Source organism: Balaenoptera ricei, chromosome 9, assembly GCF_028023285.1.
Source record: "Balaenoptera ricei isolate mBalRic1 chromosome 9, mBalRic1.hap2, whole genome shotgun sequence".
Lineage (NCBI taxonomy): Eukaryota > Metazoa > Chordata > Mammalia > Artiodactyla > Balaenopteridae > Balaenoptera > Balaenoptera ricei.
Genome location: NC_082647.1, coordinates 94,473,434 through 94,500,466, shown reverse-complemented (window position 1 = coordinate 94,500,466; position 27,033 = coordinate 94,473,434). Strand labels below are relative to the sequence as shown.

General features: G+C 36.4%; 1 protein-coding gene across 1 annotated transcript in view; it reads left to right on the top strand.

The window, feature by feature from the left end:
* RELN (reelin) overlaps positions 1 to 27,033 on the top strand; it is a 374,678-nt gene that overhangs the window by 189,231 nt on the left and 158,414 nt on the right. Inside the window, exons 11-18 of the mRNA XM_059934127.1 lie at positions 3,170 to 3,282; positions 4,627 to 4,835; positions 5,593 to 5,721; positions 6,432 to 6,541; positions 10,128 to 10,194; positions 18,459 to 18,692; positions 19,361 to 19,522; positions 23,906 to 24,142. Of these exons, the coding sequence (XP_059790110.1) occupies positions 3,170 to 3,282; positions 4,627 to 4,835; positions 5,593 to 5,721; positions 6,432 to 6,541; positions 10,128 to 10,194; positions 18,459 to 18,692; positions 19,361 to 19,522; positions 23,906 to 24,142 (1,261 nt within the window). The remainder of the gene's footprint in view (positions 1 to 3,169; positions 3,283 to 4,626; positions 4,836 to 5,592; positions 5,722 to 6,431; positions 6,542 to 10,127; positions 10,195 to 18,458; positions 18,693 to 19,360; positions 19,523 to 23,905; positions 24,143 to 27,033) is intronic.

Below are 27,033 nucleotides of genomic sequence, written 5' to 3'. Positions count from 1 at the left end.
GAGTTAAAAGAAATGGAGACGTGGCACTGACTGAGAACTGCTCTTTCAGGAAGTTCACCAGTAAACACAAGGAAAGAAATGGGGTCTGACCTTGAGGAGAAAGCAGAATCCAGCAAAGGTGTTTTTAGGATAGGATAGGGTAGGCTAGGCTAGGCTAGGCTAGGACAGGATGACAGTAGGATAAGGTAGGATAAGACTGGATTCTACAGAAAAGACTTCAAAACTTTGGTAGCTGATAGAAAAGAAAACAATATGGGAAGAGATTTAAGATACGATAGACAGTTTATAAGTAACCCCTCACTAAGTATGGTGCCTTAGGAAAATCAGTGACTGATTGTTAATCTAGACCAGATCACACTCCTTTCTTCTTAGACACTGCCTACGTGTCCTTCCTGGTTTCATCCTTTGGTTCATATCAGTCTGCTGTGACTACCATTTCTGGAAAATTTGCTCAACTTTCAAAGTTTGGTTCAAGGTCTATTTCCTTCATTCACACATTTTCATTTATACAACACAAATTATTTGAGGACTAGTATCCAGCACTGTTCTTAGAGCCAGAATGCAGTGAACATGACAAAAATAACGTAATATACATCATTCATTTGGGTTTTTTTGTTTGTTTTCTTTATTATTCCTTCAACAGATATTTACTTAGCATCTCCTGTATACCCAGCTCTTTTAGCCTACACTTGTATCTCTTTTCTCTGAGTTTTGACTGCAGTTACGGCAGCACGACACAGTTTACTGCTAATCATCATTGTTTCATGTATATTAGACATGTGTATTAGTTACTTGCTAAATTACAAACTTTTTGAGGTCAGGGCTTATCTCCCCTTCAGGCCCAATGTCCCGCACATAGTCAATAAAAAAAAAAAATCACTTTCTTAATATAAATAAGTGTCTTAAATCTCCTTAACACAGGATTTAAAATACTTTAAAACTAACTGTCCATCTAGTTTCTATTGAAATTTTCTGTACCTTAATTGCTGTACAAAACGCCCTTTGAGTCATACCTTTCCACAATACATCAAAGTGAATGAAGCTGAAGAAGAATCCGTGTCTTTCTGTAGGAGCTGCTGTCACTGAAACTTCACAGAACTGATAAATTGCCCCAAGAGGGATCTTTCAGATAAAGTCTGTCATCATTTTAAAGTCTTGGCTCCTTTTGGACTTTCTTCTTCTGTCATTCTGGGCTGGATGAGCCTCCCACGTGGGTTTCTGTTCTCTCTGAAACTCAGGTGCAGTTCACGAACTGTTCTTGAGAGAGCAGAGAGGATTTACAGGGAACAAATTTTAATGAAATTAGAGAGAATTGATGGTTCAGTTCCTGTGTCTCTGGATGTGGTGCTTTAAACCCACACTGCCTGTGACCTTTCACCTTTTTTTTGTTCTTTTTTGGTAAGTCTTTAATATGGGCTCAATAGTCAATTCTTAAAAGTTACATTTTAAAGAAGAGAATTTAATTTTCATGGAGGTCTTTCCCCCACCTCTCCCCCGCCCGCCACACTGTCATTTTGAATGGCTTTACTTGCTATATTTACTATAATCTTAAAGTGTGTAATGAAATGCTAAAAATATGATATCAGTTGTCAAAATCATGAGCTTTTTCTCGACAGGTTGCTGCCGTTGAACAATAAACATCTTTTAGGATGAGGTCTACATTATCCTTATATCTGGCTTCTCTATTCTCAGTTCAGATTACTTAACTCAGTAAATACTTATTATATACCAAGTTACATATGTCTGACAGATGTAACATGCCAGATTTCACAAATACCACCATCCAAGTTACTTCTGTTATCATGGTCTTTCTTGTACTGGTCAGGTTCTAGCTTTCTTACTTAACATCACATTTCAGTAATTTCTCCCCAGGACCAGACCCCAGTTACCCAGATCGAGTTTAAGCCAGGCACTTGCAATAATTGATACTTTATTTTTTTATACAGATGGTGAGTCTCAGGCATTATTTATTGATTTTACTAGATTAACTCTTAAAGGGTAACTTTATTCTAGAGTTTTTGAAGTTGCATTTTTGTCACCGTAGAGTATTAGCAACAAAAATTGCCTGTAGATAAAAATTAACATTGATGGTGGTTGATTTAAGAACTGGAAGAGGATTTTTTTGAAAGATAATAATAAAAAGTTAATATTATAAATTTTGGACCTTAGGGGTAGTATATTTGCCAGGAAATCCATGTACATATCGCCACTCCTGCTATTATGTTTGGTGCTGTTATGAAGGATAATGGTGGGTGGGGAGAGGTTTCTGGTTAGACATGTAATCCTTTAAAATCCAGGTTAAGCAGACAATTGATAGAAGCCAGCAGTAATAAGGATTATTGGCAGAATGTGGTAGAATAGAAGGTCAAAGGCTAAGACATAACATCAACTCCTGGCTCTTCCACCAACTGGTTAAATTATCTTCAGTTTCAGGTACTTGCTCTGTTATTCAGTTGCATCATCAGGATGATCTTAACTACCTCTCAGTTCTAACTTTATATCATTTCATATGACTATAAAGTAGTGTAATAGGGAGTAAACTACTCTATATACCTTCCAAGAATCAAATGAAGTACCAAAAGTAAAAATGAAAAATGTAAAATGAACTGCATCTAAAATACACATACCCCAATAAAGATGTTAAAAAAAAAAATTTTCCTAAGTACTAAAAAAAAAAAAAAGCAAATACCTAATATGTGCTAAAATATTAAAGATACTACATACAACAGTTTAAGTAACACACTGCTTCACAAATCCTTGATTCAGTGAGTCACCACAATTTTTTTAAAACCATAATCAATAGGTTCTGAACTTTGGCCGTAAAGACCTCAAATATAAGGAAGTAATGGTTTATTAAAAAGCAGAGCACACTTCTTTAATGAGAATTAAAATACGGACAGGTAGTCACAGTTTGTTGCAGACTATTATTTGAGTAATCTCATTAAGTAAATAGTTACTTTGGCCTTCACAAATGTCAAGTCTTTGATCTTTAGCATGGCCTATCTGAACTATCTTCATAAATTTTTTCTTTGGGTCTGGTTACCTTTGTGTAGGGTCATTCTTAAGTGACATCTGGGGTTCATAATTATTTTTTATCCTGAAATTTAACACTATGTTTTACATGTTAATGGATGCAAGTTGGTACTAACACTTAAAATTTTTTGTGCAGGAGGGATTTGTGACCCTGGAGAGTCTCATGAAAATGATATCATCCTGTATGCAAAGACTGAAGGAAGAAAAGAGCACATTACACTGGATACCCTTTCCTATTCCTCATATAAGGTACCCATGCCAATCTGTGTGTCAGATGGCCCCACCCCAGTACAGGTCAAAACCATGAAGACCATGCTAGATGCCATGCTAGAGGATAAATCTCTCTTCTGGCAGCCCAGAAAGTTGCCACATTTCTTTGAAACAGTGACATGGACATTATTCTAGCATTCATTTTTTTTCCTGATATAAAGAAAAAGTGAGGTTTTATCAGGAAGAGTGAACTACAGCCCATTAGAGACAATAAGGAGGAGCCCAGTACTCTGACAATTATTCTCGTCCCTAAGAAAGCCCTAAAAGTGGCTCTAACTATGCAGCTTCACAGACTTGGCATCAGGCATAGTGAGTATTAATTTAGCATTTGAGGTTTCCTAGGCAGAAGACATTGTAAAAGTACAGATTGTTATTACCTTTGCTTTTTTCTTTGATAATTTGAGCCAGAGATTGAGTCTTTGGATCCAGAGATTTGCCCTTTGGATTTAGGACAGATGTTGGCTCTGGTTATTTACAAACATCTTCAAAATTATGTGATGCTTATCATAAGGTATAAAATTATCCTTTTCTAATAGTAGATGTATTTGTGCTGAGAGTACACTCACACATTCATTATTAGTTAGCCTTCCCTCCACGTTGATGGCACCTTCGGGACTTTAAAAAGCTTGAACACAGCCAGCCTCTAGCATCTCATAGCTTCAGTTAGGAAGACAGGAGATAAACATCAAGGCTAGAATAGGCAACAACCAAAGAAAGTGTCCAGTACACTCCACACGCTATGGTCACCCAAGTTATACCATTTGGGATTTCATAATGGACCACTCTTCCAGCTGTGACTAGGTAGGGTTACACCTGCCCTGGTCAGCTGCATGCCTCAGACCAAATCAATACGTCCGTTATCGTGGATTAACTCTTTGCTCTGGCTGTTTCTGCTTAGAGTCCTATTTTCAGAATACCTAGTTTGGCAAAGAGTTCATATTATACAGTACGCTTTAAAGAAGACTGATGATGAAATGTAAATGTCAAGTTGCCTTTATCTTGTGCTAAGGTAGATCAAATGGATACCTATGCTTTGATAACTTTTAAAGACCTTAAACCAGTTTATCTTCAGGTAGAGAGGGCCTGATCAGTCACACACAGGGAGTTCCAGGTCTCTGCAAAGGAAGAATTCTGAGTGACTAAAATGAGTGCCCCATGAGGACAGCATCTTCTACATGAAATAACAAATGGAATATACAGAATATTGCTTGGTGCTTAATCAATGGCAGTTATGTATATAGTAATTGCAAGATTGAATTTAGGAGAATTCACAGACTGCCGTAGGGAAGGTTATGAGTGATTTTGGTTTCCTTTGTTTTGAAGGTTCCATCTTTGGTTTCTGTAGTCATCAATCCTGAACTTCAGACTCCTGCTACCAGATTTTGTCTCAGACAAAAGAACCATCAAGGACATAATAGGAATGTCTGGGCCATAGATTTTTTCCACGTCTTACCTGTTCTCCCTTCTACAATGTCTCACATGATACAGTTTTCCATTAATCTGGGATGTGGAACACAGCAACCTGGGAACAGGTAGGAAGCCGCATTCTGTGCGCCTGTGGACAAATTAACAATGAACACATGGACTTGGCTATTAAATCAGAGCAACTTCTCAGTAGGTTTTCAGCTGAATTTTTAATAAAATATCCATTAACAAAATACACACTTTCCCTCAAAGGAAGAAAAAAGTTCTTCAATTAATATGTAGAGTATGATTAGATAGATTTTGATTAGAAATGGCTTTATTCTAAGAGCTTGGTCTTAGGTATCAGAGGTGTTTGGAGGAGCTGTGGCAGCCATCCATTCCGACAGATTGCTGAGAGAGCAGAAGAAACAACCAAAGAAAAGCTTGACCCTAGTTGGTTAGTGGCCCCATAATAATAGGCACGGAAATCAATTAGCACTTCAAGAGCTATGACTTCTCGGTTTCACTTGCTGAAGTGTTGCCCTTGTCCTTTCTAAGGATTTTGTCAGTCTGACATTCACAGGATGAAACGGCAGTGTGAGACATGGTAATTGCCTTGTCATCTATCAGATTCAGGAGCACAAACTCAAGTTCCCATTTGCTGTCTTTAAAACATATTTTGTTTCTATAGCAGTAATTTAACTGCTTGCCCTTTGAAAGCTGGTCAGACTTCAGTAGAGGGGAAAACAATCACTTTGGAAACAGCATCTTAAAAATTTTTACAATAGTTCTACAGATGTTTAATGTACCTTGCCAGAGATGAGTCATTTCATTTCATTTGTTATCTTTCCCTCTTTTTTGTTGTGCTTGGTCTGGTGTTATCAGTGTCAGCTTAGAGTTTTCTACCAACCATGGGCGTTCCTGGTCCCTGCTCCACACTGAATGTTTGCCTGAGATCTGTGCTGGACCCCACCTTCCCCACAGCACGATCTACTCCTCGGAAAACTACAGTGGGTGAGTGCATTCTAACGTAGCAAGAGATCAGAATCCATGTTGCAGGCTCAAAGTCGATGAGTAAGCCTGAGATTAGTGTTTTTGGCATAATAGGTAAGGAAGCTGCCTTCTCTTTTTCAGCTGATTTAGTAGTGATCTCATTTTTAAAAAAGACAGTAACTTTGGTAAATCTAATGCAAGATCACAATTTATAGAGTCATTCATTCTTTAGGTATTTGGCTTTTATATTTTGGATTACATAAATTTAAATTCTATACGGTGACCCTACAGTTACTGCCAAAAGGCTTATTGCCAAAATACTTACTTAAGAAAAGATGCAGCGTACACAAGTGGAAGAAAGTCAAGCTTTGGAATTGAACCTGGGCTCAAATCCTGGTTCTGCCGGCTATTGATACTTGTGTAATGCTATTTACTCTAACTTTCCACTTCTTTCCACGTAAATTAAGGACAATGATTGACCCCCCTTAAGGACTGTTAAGAGAATTAAAGATGACTATGTAAAATACTTGCCACTTTACAGGATAAGTACTGGATAAATAGATCAACAAACTCCACAGGTGAATTTAAAGAGTTCATTACCAAACTTAAGTGCTATCTCAAGCATACAGAGACTAGAACATCAAAAGCATGTAAAATAGATTCAAAAGATGTGAACATGGATGTGAAGCTGTTTTGTGCTAAGAAGCTCTTTTGTGCTAAATTTCTTGCAGATGGAACCGAATAACGATTCCCCTTCCTAACGCAGCACTAACCCGGGATACCAGAATTTGCTGGAGACAAACAGGACCGATCCTTGGAAACATGTGGGCAATTGATAATGGTTAGTTTATGTCTGTCATAATCACATGCCATTGATGTAGCATCTTTCTGTGCTTTTGTTCATCTGCACAGACTTAATCACCCTTCTAAGTCATGGTCTCGCGATTCATTAAATGCCCTTTCTTCCCTTTCTCCTTTGCATTCCGTTAGAAGCCCAGGGATGCACAATCAGAAAAAAAGACAGTGGAGTCAGCAATATTAGAGGCTAGAATGTTTCAACATACATTATTTTAAAATGCATAAAGTCGTGAAACTCAGACTTGCAGTTGATGACAAGGGATATCCTAACATTTTCCCTGAATGTTTTATACAAAATTAACATACATACCATCCTGCATGTATTAAAATAAGACCCATTCTTCTCTTAGTAACTACCACAACATCTGGAATGCTTCTCCTGTAGATGCAGACACCACACATCAGGAAACATCATCTCTAAAATGAAACTTCTGAAGTGAAACTTTTACCTCTTTTTCAGAAAACAGTATAAAAGGAAAATTCAGAAATGCATAAAATATCCTATGTTATCTTTAATTTTTAAGTGAATTGTTGATAAATAATGTTGCATTACATTAAAGCCAATATCACTTATGACAAGTGCACATGAGAAAAGATAATATTTAATCTATTGGAGTGCATGACCATAAATTTCTTATATTTTTTATTAATAGCCAACTCTTTTAATAATTCTCATTACAGACAGATTCATAGATTCCCTATTTTCAGAGAGTATATAAATCTGACTGAAGAGTTATACTACAATGAAGTAGAGGGAAGGAAGGAAGGACAAAATATCAATACTTAGGCAAATTTAGTAGTATAGCCACTGACTTGTGTCCATTTTATAAAGTAGGAAAAGCCTACGCCGTTGTTTCATGCTGATTTTCCATCTCTCAATAATATTTTTATTTTTGAAAATTTAAAAATTGATACATAATTCAAGAAGTTTTACATTCTTGAAACTCAGGAGTAACTTCAGGCAAGATAATTTGCTGATGAGCCAATGTAAATTTTTTAAACAATCTGTATTCAAAGAAGACCAATAAAAGACCCAGAATTCAAAGACCATATGAGCTGTATGGATATAAACATATGGACACAAACATAGTGTATTTGCAAAAATGTCTAAGGATGAATTTGTTAAAATGGAATTTCTCCATTGGTAGACTATTTTGCATAGTATTTGAATTACTACACCTGTTAATTAGCTCTAGGGAATGAGTATGTGCCTCTGGATTATGGGATATGGATGACATTTTCCTGCTGTCATACTTTTCAATGGTCCTATAATGAACTTAGATTACTTTAAAAAATCATAAAAGAAATTGGAAAATCAATAATGAAATAAAGCATATAAGGAAACTAAGAGCACAAATGAAGTCATATAAGCCTGTGAAAAGAATATCTAAATTTCCTAAAGAAGGCTAATACAACATGATTCTAAGTCAGAAAGTGTTTGCTATAACATCCTGAGTTCCCAACATCAAGCTTTGAGTAGAATGAGAAAAGATAAAAATACATGGAATAGGCATGGTTAGGAGTGAGGGTCGAATTCAGAACTAGAGGCAGAATCTCTTAAATTCTGATATTATTCTATACGTGAGGCTTTCGCAGAAGCAGAACCTGCTCTCTGGTTTCTTCGAAAGGCAAGAGGAGGACACACTGTCACTCCTTCCCAAGGGAAATGTGTGTCAACTTGCCAAAGAACCCTTGAAGTCTCCTCCATTTCATTATGGAATTTCAGAATTATATCAAAGAAAACAAACAGAAAAAAAATAGATCAATATTGGAAATTATCCTGAAATTCTTAGCAAAATGGAAGATCCTAGAGCCCAGTATGTTTATTACCACTTTTTAATTTTTTAAACTTGATTGCATTAATGATAATAGTGAAGAAAACTATCTTTTCCACACTTTTAGAAAAACAGAGCCTGTAAATTTACTCATACTGCAAGTCCTAATGACTTCATCATTAGCAGGGAAAGATGACAACAAAATTATTATTTCCAGTTTTTTCATTGACTTGGAAAATCTTATTCTACTGTTGAGTTTTTTTAATGATGGGGACTTTTTGATGTATGACATTGGTACACTATAGGGCAGCCCCACAGAATACAATGAACCGCTTACAGGGCTTAGAGCAAATCCTACAGCAGCCATAAAATCAAGAGGGCTTGTAAAACAATCCATACACTCTTCCATGTTAAAGAAGGATGAAGCCCCTTTCTGATCCCTCAGCACTCGGTGTCCAATGGAGCCAGCAAAGCAGGTGGGGCAGGAAGGTGGCGAAGGATACTTGACTCCAGTGTGAGATGATCATAAACATATGGTGCCAGTTTCCAGGCATGAAACATTTAGTTTATTCTTTCCTCAAGGAGTATTATCCCACTTTAAAGAATAGGGACACCGAGGCTTAGACAGGATAAATCACTTATCCACAGTTTCCCAGGTGAAGCCAGAATTCGAATCCAGGGTTTTTTGACACCTAAAACCAATACCTTTTGAACAACTGAGCCTGCTATCTAATCTCTTCCTAAACCAACAGTTTCCTTGAGGAAGAGTTTTTCCACTGGCCTGCTTTGCATCTCATTAGCTCTCATTTCCCTAACAGCTGCACCTGTTAATTGACTTCCAGGGATTAAATGCTTGTAGAAGCATAGACCACAGGAAAGTTTCTTTAAAAAATAAAATTGCTTGACTCTTTTGATGTGATTACAAGACAGAGAAGAAAATGATAATGAATAGTAAATTTGTTTATGCCTGAAATTGAATACGTGAGATCTCAGTAACCATTGCGCCTCTAATTCCTCATTGGTTTGTCCCACTTTCACACTATTTGGTGTGTTACTGATTGTACTGATTATCAAAAGGTTTAATATCTTTAAATGTATTTGAGTCTGAGTATCTCAGAACCTGCCATTCGACAGTCAGGGGCCCTTTTCTCAGCATTCCCAAGGTTAGAATTTAGGTTTGTAATATCATTATCAGTCAAGCCCACCATTTAAAAAAAGGTCTGCGTTATAGAGAAGACTTTATGCTCAATCACAGATTTTAACTCCCCACTTCAGGAAGGATGAATTAATGTTTAGAAATACATATAACAATCATCTGCAGTGGTATAGATTTTCCTCAGATGAAAAAGAAATTATAGTTTCTTTAATTAAATTATAATCTATTTATTTTTTGATATATCAAATTGATCCTTTCTAAATTCTTTATTTCCACCTGAAGAATATAAACTTTGTGGAGAGTTCAAAACAGAAGCACTAATATTCTGCCTGAAATCATGTTAGCTGAAAGAGACTCCATTAAGGAACCCAAATCATATGGTCCTACTTTCTCTGCTATGAAATATTAAAATCTTGAAAGGATTATTTAAGTTAAAAGAGTTCTGGCAGATTTGTAACTAAGCACTTACCTTGTCACGCAGCACTCTATATGTCATCTGGATTCCTGTGCACAACATACATACAAGGAACGAGGTTTCATGGGTATTGCTTCACAAAATTGTTTCACATGCTGATGGTGTTCTTGGTCGTCTTTCCAGTGATTTTGCCATCTTTCACATGCTCTCTTTTGCCCTGCAGTTTATGTTGGTCCATCGTGTCTCAAATTCTGTTCTGGCAGAGGACAGTGCACTCGACATGGTTGCAAGTAAGCAGTTCTGAGTAATATCTATACTTCTCTTTTATGATATGTGCTTTATATACTGAAACCACAGGTCATATTAGTTTGTTTTAATTTCCTTTTTAGGCTTTTAAGGTCTTTGCAAGACTGAAAGTAGCATACTCCAAATGGAATTTAAGTGTAATAGAATATTAAATGTATTTTGTAAGTGGAAGTTGCTTAATAAATAAATTTTCTATTAGGCTAAATTGTGAACAAACGTAGCATACTTCATGTAAATTTGTGAACAAATTTGAATTCTTCATAGCTTGATGGCTGCCTTTTCCATCTTTAGTTTCTTCAATATGGTATTTCCCCATAAACTTGGTCTAGTGTTCATGAGTCATATTTTAATTCCTGGCATGCTTTGTAAATGAATTATAAAAATCAATAATGACCCATAGACCCAATGTTCAAGGAAACTGGAGTAGGCCAAATTAACAGATTTGATAAGAAAATTCATCTTTAAATGTAACTTCAAATCTTGCTTACTTTTGAAAATCTTTTGAGTCTTCAAAATGATATGTAAAGAATTTTATATAATAATGATGCAGAAAATGAAGTATGAAATTACACATAAACAGTTTAATATCTAGTCACCATCAGAGCATTGCATTATATTTATTTATAGCAAGAATGGATAGTCATTATGTCATTCCCCTATAATATTTAATTATAAGATATCCTGAGAATTACTGAAACCACAGTCTTTGTTACACAGATAAGTTTTCAACAATGGATCATCTAGTCTCTCTTCTTGTCCTTGAAACAAAAAAGAGTCATTAATTAATTAGCCAGTTAAATAAGTAATTAATGGAAAAATCATAAAAGTGCTTTGAGCCTGATCATTTAGAAATTATATGTATGAGGCAAGACATTGGTCACCACTGAGATTAGAGTGTCGGGTTAACTTTGTTATTTAATTGAAGTATACTTGCTTTACAATATTGTGTTAGTTTCAGGTGTACATCATAGTGATTTAGTATTTTTGCAGGTTATATTTCTTTATAGGTTATATACTTCCCTGTGCTATACAGTAAATCTTTGTTGCTTATCTATTTTATACATAGTAGTTTGTATCTGTTAATCCCCTACCGCTAATTTGTTTCTCTCCTCTCCCTCTCCCCTTCCATAACCACAAGTTTGTTTTCTGTGTCTGTGAATCTGTTTCTGTTTTGCTATATACATTAATTTGTATTATTTTTTAGATTCCACATATAAGTGATATCATATAGTATTTGTTTTTCTCTTTCTGACTTATTTCAAAAAGCATAATATTCTCTAGGTCCATTCACATTGCTGCAAATGGCAGCAGCATTTCATTCTTCTTTATGGCTGAGTAATAGTCCATTTTATATATTATATATACCACATCCTCTAATGTAAATCATCTGTTAATGGGCACTTGGGTTGCTTCTATATCTTGGCTATTATAAATAGTACTGCTATGAACATTGGGGTGCACGTATCTTTTCGAATTAGAGTTTTTGTTTTTACCGGATATATACCCAGGAGTGGAATTGTTGGATCATATGGTAGTTCTGTTTTTAGTTTTTTAAGGAACGTCCATACTCTTTTCCAAGTAGCTGCACCAATTTATATTCCCACCAAAAGTGTACAAGAGTTCCCTTTTCTCCACATCCTCTCCAAAATTATTGATAGGTATGTACTTATTGCCATTTTATTTCTTGTTTTCCAATTGTTTTTATAGTTCTTCTTTGTTCATTTCTTTTTCTTTTTGTTTTTCCTATTGTAGCTTGATGATTTTCTTTTGTAGTATGCTTGAATTTCTTTCTTTTTGATTTTTGTGTATCTCTTTTATATGTTTTATTTGTGGGTTCATATATGTTGACCCATAATTATATCTACTTGCTTTAAACTGATAAAACTGATAATTTAAGTTCAAATACATTCTAAAAAACCTATATTTTTTACTCTCCTCACCCACATTTTGTGTTTTGGCTGTCATTTTTTACATCTTCATGCTTATCCCAATAAACTACTGTTTATTGTAGTTATGGTTGCTTTTATAATTTTTCTGTTTTTTAATCTACATACTGGCTTATTTAAATGATCTTCAGTCCTTACTATATATTTTCCTTTCCTATTGGGATTTTTCCCTTTCCTATAGGTTCTTGCTTCTTTTTCCATTTAGAGGAGACCCTTCAACATTTATTTTAGGGTAGGTTTAGTATTGCTGAATTCTTTTAGTTTTTGCTTCTCTGAGAAGTTCTTTGTCTCTCCTTCTGTTTAAAATGATAATCTTGCTGGGTAGAGTATCCTAGGTTGCAGATTCTCCCTTTCAGGACTTTGAATATACCATGCCACTCCCTTCTGGCCTGAAAAGTTTCTGCAGAGAAATCAGCCGAAGCCTTATAGTGTTTCCCTTGTGTATGACTGTTTTTCTCTTGCTGCCTTTAGAATTCTCTATCTTCAACTTTTGCCATTTTTATTATATGTCTTAGTGTGGGTCTCTTTGGGTTCATCTTGTTTGGGACCCTCTGTGCTTCCTGCACCTGAATATGTTTCCTTCTTTAGGGTGGGGAAGTTTTCAGCCATAATTTCTTCAAATACATTTTTGATCTCCTTCTTTCTCTCTTCTCCTTCTGGAACCCATTATGCATATGTTGGCATGTTTTATATTATCCCATAGATCTCATATGTTGCTTTCATTTTTTTCATTTGTTTTCTGTCTGCTGTTCTGATTAATTTCCTTTATTCTATCTTCCAGACCATTTATGCATTCTTCTGTATTATTTATTTGGCTATTCATTGCTTCTAGAGTGTTTTTTTATCTCAGAAATTGAATTATCTGTTTTTGATTGGGTCATCTCTATAGTTTCTAGTTCCTCGTTAAGATGATCTGCATTTATATAGATAGTCTTTCTTAATTCAGTTAGCATTTATATTACCAACTTTTTTTTTAAATGCACAACGTGAGAGTTGTGATTTGACTTTTAAGAATTTTCTTGTCTTTTATAAATTGTTTTTGGCCGTGCCACGTGGCACGTTGGATCTTAGTTCCATGACCAGGGATCGAATCCACGCCCTCTACATTGGAAGCGCAGAGTCTTAACCACTGGACCACCAGGGAAGTCCCTATTACCAAATTTTTGAATCTGTGTCTGGCAGACCAGTTATCTCTGTTCCATTATTTTTTCAGGGGTTTTCTCTTGCTCTTTCAATTGGGACTAGTTACTCTGCCTTTTCATTTTACTTTCTCTGTCTTTATGAATTTAGGTGAAACAGTTATCTATTGTGGCCTTGAAGGGTTTTTTTTTTTTTTTGGCTGCACTGGGTTTTCATTGCTCTGCCTGGGCTTTCTCTAGTTGCAGTGAGTGGGGGCTACTCTTCGTTGCAGTGCGCAGGCTTCTCATTGCGGTGGCTTCTCTTCTTGTGGAGCACAGGCTCTAAGTGCGCAGGTTTCAGTAGTTGTGGCACGTGGGCTCAGTAGTCGTGGTGCATGGGCTTAGTTGCTCCGCGACGTGGGATCATCCCGGACCAGGGCTCAAACCCATGTCCCTGCATTGGCAGGCGGATTCTTAACCACTGAGCCACCAGGGAAGCCTAAGGGGGTGTTTTTATGTGAGAGCATCCCCATGTAGACTGCATGTGCCCAGTGTCTTTGGTGTGAGGACTGGATTTGACGTGGATGCCAGCCACGTCTTTCCTCAGGGTCTGCTGGCCACTATCACCTTGATAGGGGGTGTGGTTGATGCTGGAGGAGATAGAGCCTGTACAAGGTGTGAGGCAGGACTTCCTCTCTGCTCCATGAGTGTTGGAGCCATGTCAGGGGTGGGGTCTGCTCCACAGTTGCTGGAGGGGAAGACCTGAGGGTTGGGCTCCAGCTGGCTCTGTTCCGTTTAAGTGTGCGTTATGCCTTCTCCTGGCACTGGGGCCTTTGCCCCAGTGGAGGAGAGTGCTGAAGTAAGGGAGGCTACTGCGCTTACAGAAGTCTGATGTGCTGCTTGTGTAGGTATCTGCAGCTCTGCTCAGATGCAACCCAAGATTGCATCCTTTGCCTGTTGTCATTTCCTAGATCTAGTGCAACGTTGTGGCATGGAGTGAGCGGAGCCAGAGAGTTTGCTCAGCTGGGACTGGGGGTCGGTGCTTATGGTTGCTGGAATTGAAGCAGCTGAGCTGCCATCAAGAGGTCTGGGTTGCTTCTGGGGTGTGTAAGCGCCAACAATGGCTGCCACCGCCCCATGTGGACCACACCCCAAGCCCCCAAACCTCCTCTTTGTCCCTAGATCGAGTTTTCTCCCAGGACCTGTCTTCCCCAGATCGAGCACCAGGCTGTGGCACGGAGTGGGCAGGGCTGGAGCATTTGCTTGGCTGGGAGCCAGTCGCAGGAGCTTCAGCAGCTACACTGCCATCAGGGGTCTGTGCTGCTTTCATGGTGCTGCCAGAGTAAGCTGCACTGCCCCACCCAAACCCCAGGCCCCCCCGGCTGCTCCTGTGCCCCTATATCAAGTTTTCTCCCAGGACCTGGCAGCTCTAGATCCAATGCCAAGCTGTGATGTGGAGTGGGCAGGACCAGACTGTTCACCTAGCCTGGATTGGGGAGCACGGCGAGGTAGCAGCCACTGGTCCAGAGCTTGCTCTGCCCTGTCTGTTGGCAAGCCAGCACCCGCGTGTTCCTTGCGAGTGGAGTCTAGGCTTCTCCAGCCCTTCTGTCTGCCCCAGCTGTTCTCCCAGCAGCCACGGGGACTTGTCTCCTCCATGTAGGACCCCAGGACTGGGACGCCCAGCCTGTGGCTCACTTCCCAGGGTGAGGGTCCAACCACGCAGTCCTTCCTTTCCTCTTAGACCCCTCCCAGAGGTACAGGTCCCAAACTGATGCCTTTTTTTCCCAACCTACCTGGTTACATGGCCATCTTTCTTTGCAGCCTTGGCTGTATAGGAGTTCTTCTGCCGATTTCCGGTTAGTTTTCCATGAGAATTGTTCCACATGTAGGTATATTTTTTGATGTGTTTGTGGGCGGGGGGAGGTGAGCTCCACGTCCTCTCACTCTGCCATCTTGAGCCTCAGGTTAACTTTTTAACTGTATTTCAATGAATTTGGTTAACAGAGATATCGCTCTGCCCAATGGAAATGTTTATAATGGAAATGTACGTAAAGAATTGAAAAGTTCCCACTTGTATCTCAAAATAGAATAAGCATCTCTGCCCTTTTTAATAAAACCACCTGCTCCCGCCTAGAAACACTGACTCGTTAGATCTATGAAACGTCAGCTGGTGTTTGCCTCAAGTTTATCTTCATTCATTATCCATAACCAGATCATTCTCTTGTTTAGTGCATTTCAAATAAAATTAACACAGAGAAGCCAGACATTTTTGTAATTCCTGAAGTTGTCCTGAAAAGTTTTGAAAACAAATTATCTAAAATGACAACTGCTTTTATTAATGAAAATAGAAAGTGCTATTTCTAAAATACCTATCTATAATTATAACAGTTATACTTTGTACTTCATTATTTTGTGTACAATGTCTCTGTTAGCATTAAATGATTTTGTTAGGCAACCATCTGTGTCACCCACGATGGATGCAAACAGAAATCTGAATGGCAGTTTTATGCCTTTTGGGCATCTTTTTTTTTTGATACTCTACGTTATCCTGAATAATAATGGCCTTTCCTTCCTGCTGAGGTTTTGCAAAATATTGTCACCAGTTGGAGCTTTAGTTTTTTCCCTATTTGTGACAAAGTTTGATGTAATATTCATTGGCTTTGTTCATTTGCGACTGGGCTAAAAGTTTGGCCACTACCTCTTTTTCCAGCAATATACACCTTTCAATTTTGAGCAGAATTCCACAGAAACATAATTCATATTCAAAACCACTTATTTCCTTTAAACAGATCCTTGAATTTGGCCTCTGCAGCTCTTTTTCTCCCCATTTCGCTCCCTTAGTCACTACCATTGTTTGCTAACAGGATTCCACCTTTCCTGCTTTCTAACACTTTCTTGCCTGTGTACAATCCCCAGGCCTGATCTTCTAAACTGACAACTTATTATCCTGTTAAGCTCATTTCTGTTAGAGATGCTAGTGAGAAGGACAGAGAGTATTAGAAACCTTCCTACACAAGTGTTATCCATGTGTCTTAACAATGGAGCCTTTTTCCCTGACATGCAGGGTGACCGTAATGCCACATTTAAGGGTGGGTAGATGAACCAGTAGGGGACATATTTGGAATCAGAAGAGCCTCTGGTCATTCCTGAAATCCCCCGTGTGTGCCAGCCTACAATTTTGCTGCAAAATAAAGGCTACAAAGGTATTATAAATGTATATGAGTGGAATCCTTACCAGCATTTTATCCCAATTATGTAACTTTTGTTTAAAAGTATACTTTCAAAATGGGAACTGACTCCAGTGTGAGTCTTCTTTAAATGATCACCAGTTTCCCCCAGTCAGTAGGCTGAAGAAGACGCATTTAATACACAGATACGCATTTGCCCTGAAAAGCACTCTGGCAATAGATAGTGTTATTGGGGGACATTAATTCCAATTTGTGGCCATGGTAAACTATATTGTTTTCAAATGTTAAAATGTGTCCTCTTTAGCTGACTTTTTATCCTTTTTAGAAACTGTTTGGCTCTTTAGAGTTGGCCTAAGTCAAGGGGGTAACATGTGAAAGAAGTGAACTGTTTGAGGCTTATTTACCTGCTCTGTAAATATTGGTTTTCTTTCCCACTCCCATCCCTAACGCCAAGACAACCTCAACTTCATGCTACAGTAGTTCTTGGCATTTTAGGGTGCAACCTTTTTCATAAAATGGTGATAACTATAAACCCCCCCAAGAATATCCAATACACATAAAATTTGGCATTTGATTTCAGGACATTCACACACTCCATGGACCCTCTGTGAGGCCAGCATAGATCCCAGTTTCTGCACTAGTGCTAAAGAAGTAACCTTATGAGTTGTGCCATAATATCACTTCATCGGTACACTTGCTTTATAAAAGGCTTGTTTCACAGACTCACAGACATAGAAAACAAACTTGTGGTTACCAAAGGGGAAAAGGGGTGGTAGAAGGATAAATTAGGAGTTTGGAATTAGCAGATACACACTACTATATATATAATAGATAAACAACAAGGACCTATTGTATAATACAGGGAGCTATATTCAATATCTTGTAATAAACCATAATGGAAAAGAATATGAAAAAGAATATACGTATGTATAACTGAATCACTTTGCTGTATACCAGAAACTAACACATTATAAATCAACTGTACTTCAATAAAAAATTAAAAATTAAAAATAAATAAATAAAAATAAAAGACTTGCTTCAAATTTTAGAAAGTTTTGAATGCTTAGATGAGAACCCTGCCACCCACCCAAAAAGACACCAATTTAATTTTATAATGGGAAACATAGTAAATATAGTGAGAAAGAAATAGTGCAGTAAAAATAAAGAATTTGAAACTGATTCCTGATGAGCAAACTCCTTAAAATATAGAAAGTTTCTGATATTCAATTATTAAGTCATCTGTGATGAGTTTTCTCACTGATAGAAGACTCAGGGAGCTCCATATATATTCTAGTCAGCTAACATAAATACAGCACATCCTTACATGGCAGCAGGCAGGCTGGTGTGTGTGTGTGTGTGTGTGTGTGTGTTTCTTTTTCTTGAAGCACCGCTAATGTGGAATTCCACTGAGAGACAACACAGTTCTGCTAAGGACATCCATCTATCTAGGTCAAGGGTGTATACATTCCCTTTATAATGCCAATCTAGTTTCCAATCTTTTCCAAATATTTCCAGTAATTACTGTCAAAAACATAATGTGTATTTTTACATGTGTTCTTAAAGGAAATTTATTCTAGATATCTTATAGAAGTATTTTGTTTATGTTGTTTCTTTTACAAATTTAATGAACATCATTGTGAATAAAATTATATACATATAATATACCTTTTATAAAGATTTTAAATTGGAAATGTGCACAAGCATAGATGCATTTGCAGATAAATTACTGGCATTGGTTGAAGGTGAGTGCTGAATTATTGTTTTAATCATAAGGTTTTTTTTACAGCAGGAATGTGCAAAGGCTGTATTCTTTTGGGATATTTACAATTACTTCTCCCATATCGAGTCTTCACATTCAGTATTCTCCAAAGACGAATGAGCCTTGCTTACCATTCAATCCAGTCCTGGCCTCTGGACTTCCTAATCCCCAAAGTAGATAAAGGAATCCCTGAAAGGGCCAACAGTTTGAGATTTAATATCATGGTTTCTTTTTCAGGTGTGACCCTGGATTTTCTGGCCCAGCTTGTGAGATGGCATCCCAGACATTCCCAATGTTTATTTCTGAAAGCTTTGGCAGTTCCAGGCTCTCCTCTTACCATAACTTTTACTCTATCCGTGGTGCTGAAGTCAGCTTTGGCTGTGGTGTCTTGACCAGTGGTAAGGCCCTGGTTTTCAACAAAGATGGGAGGCGTCAGCTAATTACATCTTTCCTTGACAGCTCACAATCCAGGTGAGTTAAAGCAGGGTGGAATACATACAGAAACAAGATAACAATTGAATTCAGATCTATTAATTTTCCATTTTTTTCTTTTTTACTAATATATATCTTCTGATTTTCAACCAGGATGAGAGGAAGCTTATAGTTTATATAGAGTTAATTTGCCCTAGTTTTTAATAAATTAGAAGGCTCACTGATGACGTTAAGATACTAATGACTGACTAGATTTTTAAAAATATGAACTGTTAGCATCAAAACTGTCCTTAAGCCAAGGGCTAGTTAATTATTTATGTAGTTTTATTTATTTGACAGCTTGCAGAGGCTGATTAGATTTACTCTACATCTTTCCTTCCCCCAGTGCTTAATAAATAATGCAGCAAAAGAATGATTGGCATTTTAACTGTATGTACACAAGTATGTAGTATACAAATATGTATAAACATACCGTTATATTTGTATAGATATATCTGTCTACAAAACACATGCAGTGACCTCATCTTCTACATATATTCATACATCTCACAGTGAAATTACTTACTACATTTTATAGAAGAGAGATGAGTGGAAACCTACAGCTTTTGAGTAGTTTATTTAAATTTGTTCAAAATTCTTTAAAAGCCAAAATGAATGTTATGATTTAAAATGTTTATGCACACTAATTATAGACAATTCATTTCTAGGTTTCTCCAGTTCACGTTGCGGCTGGGGAGCAAGTCTGTTCTGAGCACATGCAAAGCCCCTGACCAGCCTGGTGAAGGTGTTTTATTGCATTATTCTTATGATAATGGGATAACTTGGAAACTCTTGGAACATTATTCATATCTCAACTATCATGAGCCCAGGTATGTTGGAAAGTACTTGGAAAAATTGGTAAGGGTGATATCTCCTTCCTGGGGAAATCATCATTCAAGTGGTGTAAGAGTCCAGATGCTTTTGCATTGAGAGATGGTGAGGACAAAGGTTGATGCCTCTTGCAATGAAAAACTAGAAAGCTGCCTTCTTGTAATTCATTTGCCCTACTGACTTCTGGTAATTTGAAGAAATTTATTCTCATATTCTGAAATGTGCATCTAAGGGAAATATTTTGATACCTAGGAAAGAGAAAAATAACTAACACTACTTTCCTTATTCAACTATAGTGCAAACTATTAGGTACGATTTTAATACGGTACTAAATTATAAATGCTGTTGATAAATATTTTTTAGCAATATATGATAATATATTATAATAAATTATATGAGATAATAACTCATAAAATCTGATGACCAATATGTTTTTTAAGTTTGCATGTAATATAATTAAGTAATGAGTATAAAGGAGTTTTTCTAGCATGTGTAGAGTCCCTGGCAAAGATGGAGTGGAGGCTGTATTTAAAGCCCTTTCTTCAGGCCACTTCTATTTTTTTTGGCTTATATATTTCATAATATATAGTCACAATTGTGAGATTTAAGTTTTACTTGAAGTAGGGCCATCCCTCACTTTGGGAGAGTGGTAATCACCATTTGTGATACAATTTCGGAAGAGTCCAAAGATTCCTCTCCTTTTCTAGAACATTTATTGACCTGCTCACTGAAATTCCTTTAAAATAGCAGGAGAAGAGGAGGATGGGAAAGTTAAAATAGCACTAGAGGAGGTATCACTCTGACTTACATTCACTTTCAGATATAAAGAGCTAATACAGTTTACCTTCCTGGACGTACATACATGTTGATCATGGTAAGATGTGAAAAAGAGTGAGGACTTTGGGCACTGAAGTGTGCACTGGCACCATGGCAAAAGGACAGGGGCAATGATGATAGAGTTTATATACTTTAAAATTCTGCCGAGAGCTATCCCTTCATTTAGGTATTTGCAAATAGATGAGAATCTTTATTTTCATTAGAAGATGAAGTAGCATGTAACAGAGATAATAGTTAACAACTATTACGAGTGGTAAATACTATATGTTGTAAAATTTAAGAATGCACCAGATGTGTTGAGTCTTTTCCCTATAAGGGTAAATATAAGACTAAACTCAACTTTCTCACTCAGTAGAGACATATGAATCCTCAAGAAGCATTTCATAGGTTCTCCATAATAAGCATTAAAAGAAAATTAAGCAAAAATCAAGGTGATAATAAAAATGATGAAAGCATGAAGAAAATATCATTGTCCTAAGTTAAATTGGCCCAAAACACATTTTTTTCTAACAAGGATGGACAGCTTCAAAATTCAGTAATCAATTTGTAGCATGAAATTTAATTAATCTTTGTTGATATGAAAAGAAATTATACATTTAATGTACTATTGCAAAGGTACATTTAATCTTGTCTGCCATTTGACAGCAACATTTTTCTTCTAAGCAGAACCGAGGTGGCTTTTCAGCATTAGGTATGTGCACAGCTTGAAAGATTAAGATCAGAGGGGAGATGTTTTTTAAAAGGAGAACGTGGTAGTGGAACCAAGAACACTTTCAGTTTATATATATTGCCTCTGTCCAAGAGACTCTTCCCTCCTCCCCCTCTCTCCTAAAAATATTAATGAAAGGTGACATGGCAGAAGTAGAATTTGATATATTCTAAACACTAAATTATGTTTTATATGAGAAATAGTACAAACCATGTAAACTCTCCATGAGACAGTTAATTATTGATGCCTTTATCCATTTGCTGTGTTTTCTTCAGTATAAATTGCTGTCTGTAATTGCTGTGAATTCCATATTGTTCCTTTCTGCCATGGTTGTTCGAAAATGAAGTGTGATCCATAAATTAGATATGCTAGTTGGCTAACTACTGTTATTCCTAGCTGATTTCTAATAATTTCCTTACCTATAATTCACTCAGTAAGTGAAAGAACTCTATCTGCTTGATATTTATAAAAGTTAAAGTCTGTAAATATATCTAAGTTAATCTTTTAATTCTAACTGACTAGACTGCCTCGTGAACTAATTGGCATTCTTATTAATATAAAACTATATATTTTTGGTGAGACTAAAATTATTCTAGATTTTTCTTAATTATGGGGCTTGGTTTCTTATTCTAAAATTATTATGAAGTCTAATTATATTTTATTTTTGTCTTGATTATTGTATTTGATTACAGGAAATCCATGAGCTTAGTACCTATCCAAAAAAGGAAGTTTGAGACAGAAAGTTGACCTAAGTCCCTGGGTTCTCATCTAGGAATATTCTGATCAAATGGCTCCATAGCCATTCTAACCAGCCACTGTAATATGCATAGAGTGGTAAAGCAGAGACTCCCACCCCACTCCAAGATATAACGTAGAGGTAAAGGACGCAGACTCTAGAGCCATGTTCCCTAGGTCCATACCCTGGCATTGTCAGTTAAAAGCTGCTTAACCTAAAAGAAAATCTTTAACCTCCTTGTGCCTCTGTGTTTGAATCTCTTGTCAGGGTATACTGATAATATGTACTTCATCTATGCAGCAAGAAGTTATTCTTTTTATATGCCAGACACTATTCTAGGTGCTAAGATACAATAGTGAAAAATAGAAAAAAGTCTCTGACTTTGCCATCAGGATATTATTATCCCAGTTTCACAGATGAAGATGCTAAGGCACATAGAAGTTAAATACCTTCCCTGCAGCTGTAAAGTTATCAACCATGAGGTGACAAAGTACGGACTTTAACCCAAGAGTCTGACTACAGACTCACAGTCTTCACATCTCTGCTGGGGAAAATATTGGTCACTTCAGTTACTGTTCTCACACACATATGCACTTTATTTTCCTTTAAAGTTGCCCGAAAAATTCTACTTCTCAGTTGTTAATTTTTAATATTATATTTATTTTCATCAGAGAGAACAGTAACTGCTTTTAAAATTATTAATATTAAAAGAAAATTATAATCTTCTAATAACATAATGCTAATCAAATTAAATTATTAAATTAATGCATGATGTTTTCATTGTTGAGCCAGTTTGAATATAGTTTATTTTATTATATATTTGATATGTTAACATAAATATTATTTAATTATTTAATAAATAAATAAATATTTAGAAAATTAAAGTGAAAATTACTGAAATAATTTAATTAAGTATTTAATAAGTACTTTTCTTTTAATAAACTCACATTGGTTAAAAAAATTCAGCAGATCATGGAAAGTACTTAAGAAAATCATAAATCTGTTATAGCTATGTCTTTTTAGTTTAAGAAATGTTTTTTAATTTATATTTCTGTATTTGAACATTGATTTCTCATCATTTAAAATGTATGTTTTCTCACATTACAAAAAGTCCTACCAATTTTTTACCGTTTATATAATCAACGGTGATAATTGTGTTATTCTACCCCATATTTTCATGTGCAGATTATTTAAAATAAAAATAGATATTACTTTTAATAACTTTCAGTATGCAAAAAATTACATTTTCAAGATGTGATTTAATGTTTCTTTGTGTAATAACTAAAGATGAATGTAATACAAATATGAAAATCAATCTAATTTCTCAGTAAATCCAGCCTTAGACATTGAAGTTTTTAAATAATTTATTTCTAAGTTATCCAGCTAGTCACCTGTCTTAGGGAGATTTTCTTTGCTCACTAGGAAAAAGATTCAGTCCCTTCAGTGTGCGTTTACTGCAAACACCTCTCCTGGTGTATGATCATACACTGATGGAGATAAATGTTCCATTTGCCATTTGTTTCACATCTCACCTTGTGTACAGATTTGAGCAGCATGGTACTATGATTTATGGAGCTTTCAAGCAGATGTCATTGCAGTGGCAATTAATATATAGTTCCTGCTGCTGTGTACAATGATTGCTCCTGGAAATTAGATATTATTCTTAATTTTCTTCCCCACTTGTCAGATACAGGTTTACTGTCATAGCCACCATGACACAGCAAGTGACCTCACACAGTATGCTAAACTCATGGGAATGAGGAAGTGCCATGGTTCCAACCAGCCCAAAACTATAATGTGTGTAACAAGCTGCCCAAGAGCCTTTACCAGACTTAGGCAAATCCTGCCACATTGACAACTATGTTTTATTGAGTTAGCTTTTCTGAGAACAGCTGAGTGCAAGCAAAGTCACAGTTTTAGATGTGTTGAGAAGACTTTGTTGGAGTCAGACAGGAAATTGGAAATCTCAAGAATGTTTGTCATAGTGGGAGAATTATTTTTTTCAAATATTATACTGTAGGAAAAAAAATACTGCTATAAATGTTTGTATTTTAAGATAATCAAAGTAATCTGAATTTTTACTTCTATTTTCTCCTTTAGAATAATCTCTGTAGAATTACCAGATGATGCAAGACAGCTTGGAATTCAGTTCAGATGGTGGCAACCATATCATTCTTCCCAGGGAGAGGATGTATGGGCTATTGATGAGATTATCATGACATCTGTACTTTTCAACAGCATTAGTCTTGACTTTACCAATCTTGTGGAGGTCACTCAATCTCTGGGATTCTACCTTGGAAATGTTCAGCCGTACTGTGGCCACGACTGGACCCTTTGGTAAGGATTTCATCTTTGTTCCTGTTGTTATTGTTACAATTTGCATTAAGGATTGAAACCCAAAGATGATCTTCCAGTCCATCCAGCACTTAGTCATTTGTTGACAAATATTAGCTGAACATGAACCATTTGAAAAGTCACTGTTATGTCTATAAGTAAGTTATCTTGGGAAAGAAGACTAACAACAAAACACTGATAGATTTAAATAAATATAAAATTTCACTCTTCATCTCAAATTTTCATTTTCCCACCATTACATATAAAAACCCTCTTCAAGAAGTGTTAATAACTAAAGTGACTAACATTTCTCCCTTCATGGAGGTCCATCATGATCATAGTGAAAAGTGAAATCACTCTAATGACTATTTTAATAAAATTTCTCATCAGGTGTTTTATTTTCATGCTGTCTTACATAAAGTCCAAGAAGTTTCTCCAACCCAAAGATATTCTTTTTAGTCCATTTTATCAAGCAATATTGGACCAGTGACTTGTATAGTTAATGTCAGTGGGGTTTCAAGAGTGTGGGATCTCCTAGTCAAGATACCTTTCATTCTTAGATTTTTTTTCTCCCTATCGTCATATGCAAACTTAATTATACATTAAGCAGTAAATAAGTAACTTAAGACTATGATTAGTACTTGAAGAACATCAGTAGGATGACACAATAGTGATTACCTAGTTAGGAGGTGGCAACACTAGGTAGAGAGGAGGAGGCTGTGTTTTGGGTAGTTCAGAGAGTGGATACAACACATTCCACTAATTGGAAAGTAAAAGAGCAGGAAGTTCCAGGCACATGAAGATCTGAAGGAATAGCGTACAACTACAGGAAACTCTGTGGTGCAAAGACTCCCAAAGCATGAGTGACCATGACGTGTTCAAAAACCAGGAAGGAGGCCAGTGGTGCTGGAGCCCAGGTAATGAGGGAGCGAATGTCAGAAATAGAAGCCAAGAGATATGCAGAAGCCAGATCAGATAGGACTTTCTAGGCATAGAGATCCTAGGTTAAGTCTCATTTCTGTATAATTTCAAAACTCACAACCTTCACCACTGTGCAAACTGCCCCTCTTTGGGTTCCTTTAGAACTTTAAACATGATTGAGGAATAATTTTCTAAGAGTCTTTTACTTTCTATTGAGTCATGGTCAGACCAATTTAATTTCTCCAGATGAATCTTGCCAAAAGCTATTCACTGCACTTGTCTCCCGAGAGCATATCATAAATGACCCATCAGTGACCTTATCATAATTAGAGGTAAATTTTACACACCATTGCACATAAAATTACCTTTGATGGGAATTGTGCCTGGACAGTCACATCTCACACACAGCAGGCTAAAATTCTAGCATCAAAATGACAGCTAATGGCATGGAAGTACAGCTGATCACTTTTGCTGCAAGCACTGTCAAACTAGATAGAATGAAATTTCTCTATGACAAAATATGAAAGGTTATATTGTGTGTTTTCTAGTTGATAGCCTCAGATGTTTGTTTTTATGCATGCTCTTTCTTAGTCCTGGAGTCCTCAAAGAAAATAAAGGGGTGAAGCAAATAAGATACAAAGATGTAAAGCAAAATGAGATTTCTTGGAATTTTATGATTCTGCAATTTTAAGTTGACCTGAATTAACAATAATCCAAACTGGTCATATACCATAAACTATATCCCCCAAGTTTGTGTAGCAGTTTTTCTTTCCAGCACTTTGAATACAAAAAAGAATCATATCATGAATGCAAGTCCTGTATAATGTTTATTTTTTCGTAAATAGTTAACATCTGCTCAGATAAACTCCAAAGTTGCTGAGCATTTTAATTTTAACACTTCGGTTGAATACATGATAACAGCAGTTTAATTTCTGTGCTTTGCAAAAACCCTAAGAACAATATCCTCTCACACAAGTCTGATGAATATTCTTAACCCACCACTGCTTTAATTGGTGGAGATACATTTACTCTGTGAAAGTACAATCACAATAATTATAGAAAACCATAAGAAAATATAAATAATTGTACAATCCCCATGGGCACCTTGAGCAGCGCCACAGGAGTTTTATTAACAACCACATGTGAGCAATCAAGTTTGACTTCTCTGAAACGAAAAGGAGTTGTCTTGGTTATGAAACAACAGAGCGTATACTCTGGTGGTGATAATGAGACTAGAGAAACACATTAACCGCTTTAATAAGGACATGAAAAATGCTCTCTGCTCATTAAAATGAAACAATATGGAAGATTTCAAACTGTTCCCATTTTCTTAGCCAATGAATCAGAATAAAGCCCCATTTAATGACACCGTTTTCTCTCTGCTGCTGTTGAAGAATATATTGTCCAAGTTCCAAGTTCAATGTGAACTCACTTTAGTGATTTTTTCAGAAACACTTATTACAGTATTGAAATTCAAATGATGATATTGACCAACTATTTATCATAACTACCTAGTCCTAAAAACAAGGTTTTTTTAAATGTAAAACTTTTGGAGCATGTTATCTTATTAAGTAAAAATTCTTTGAACATATTCAAATATGTGGCCTCTGCCGTTCAATGACCTGTTTTTCTCAAGGGGAATTTTGAAATGTATACATGTTCTCTACAAATGACTGGTGTTAAATTAATTGTTGTTGGCTTTTCCCAGCTGAGAGTTCATTTGGTTCTCATTTTCTAACTCATGACTTTCCATGAGCATGGATTGTTGTTACTGAGAGTGTTCTCGAGGGAAAACTTGGACAATTGTTTTTTCATCAGAAGAACTATAGTCAATATGCTATAAATCACTTTACAGTATGTCATCTTAGAGCACATTTTTCCATGGGGAAATGAATTGCCTTTAATTATTTGTAGTACTTTCCTTTCTTCCGTACATAGTATCTGAAATCAGAACCTCTGTCTGCTTTATGTTC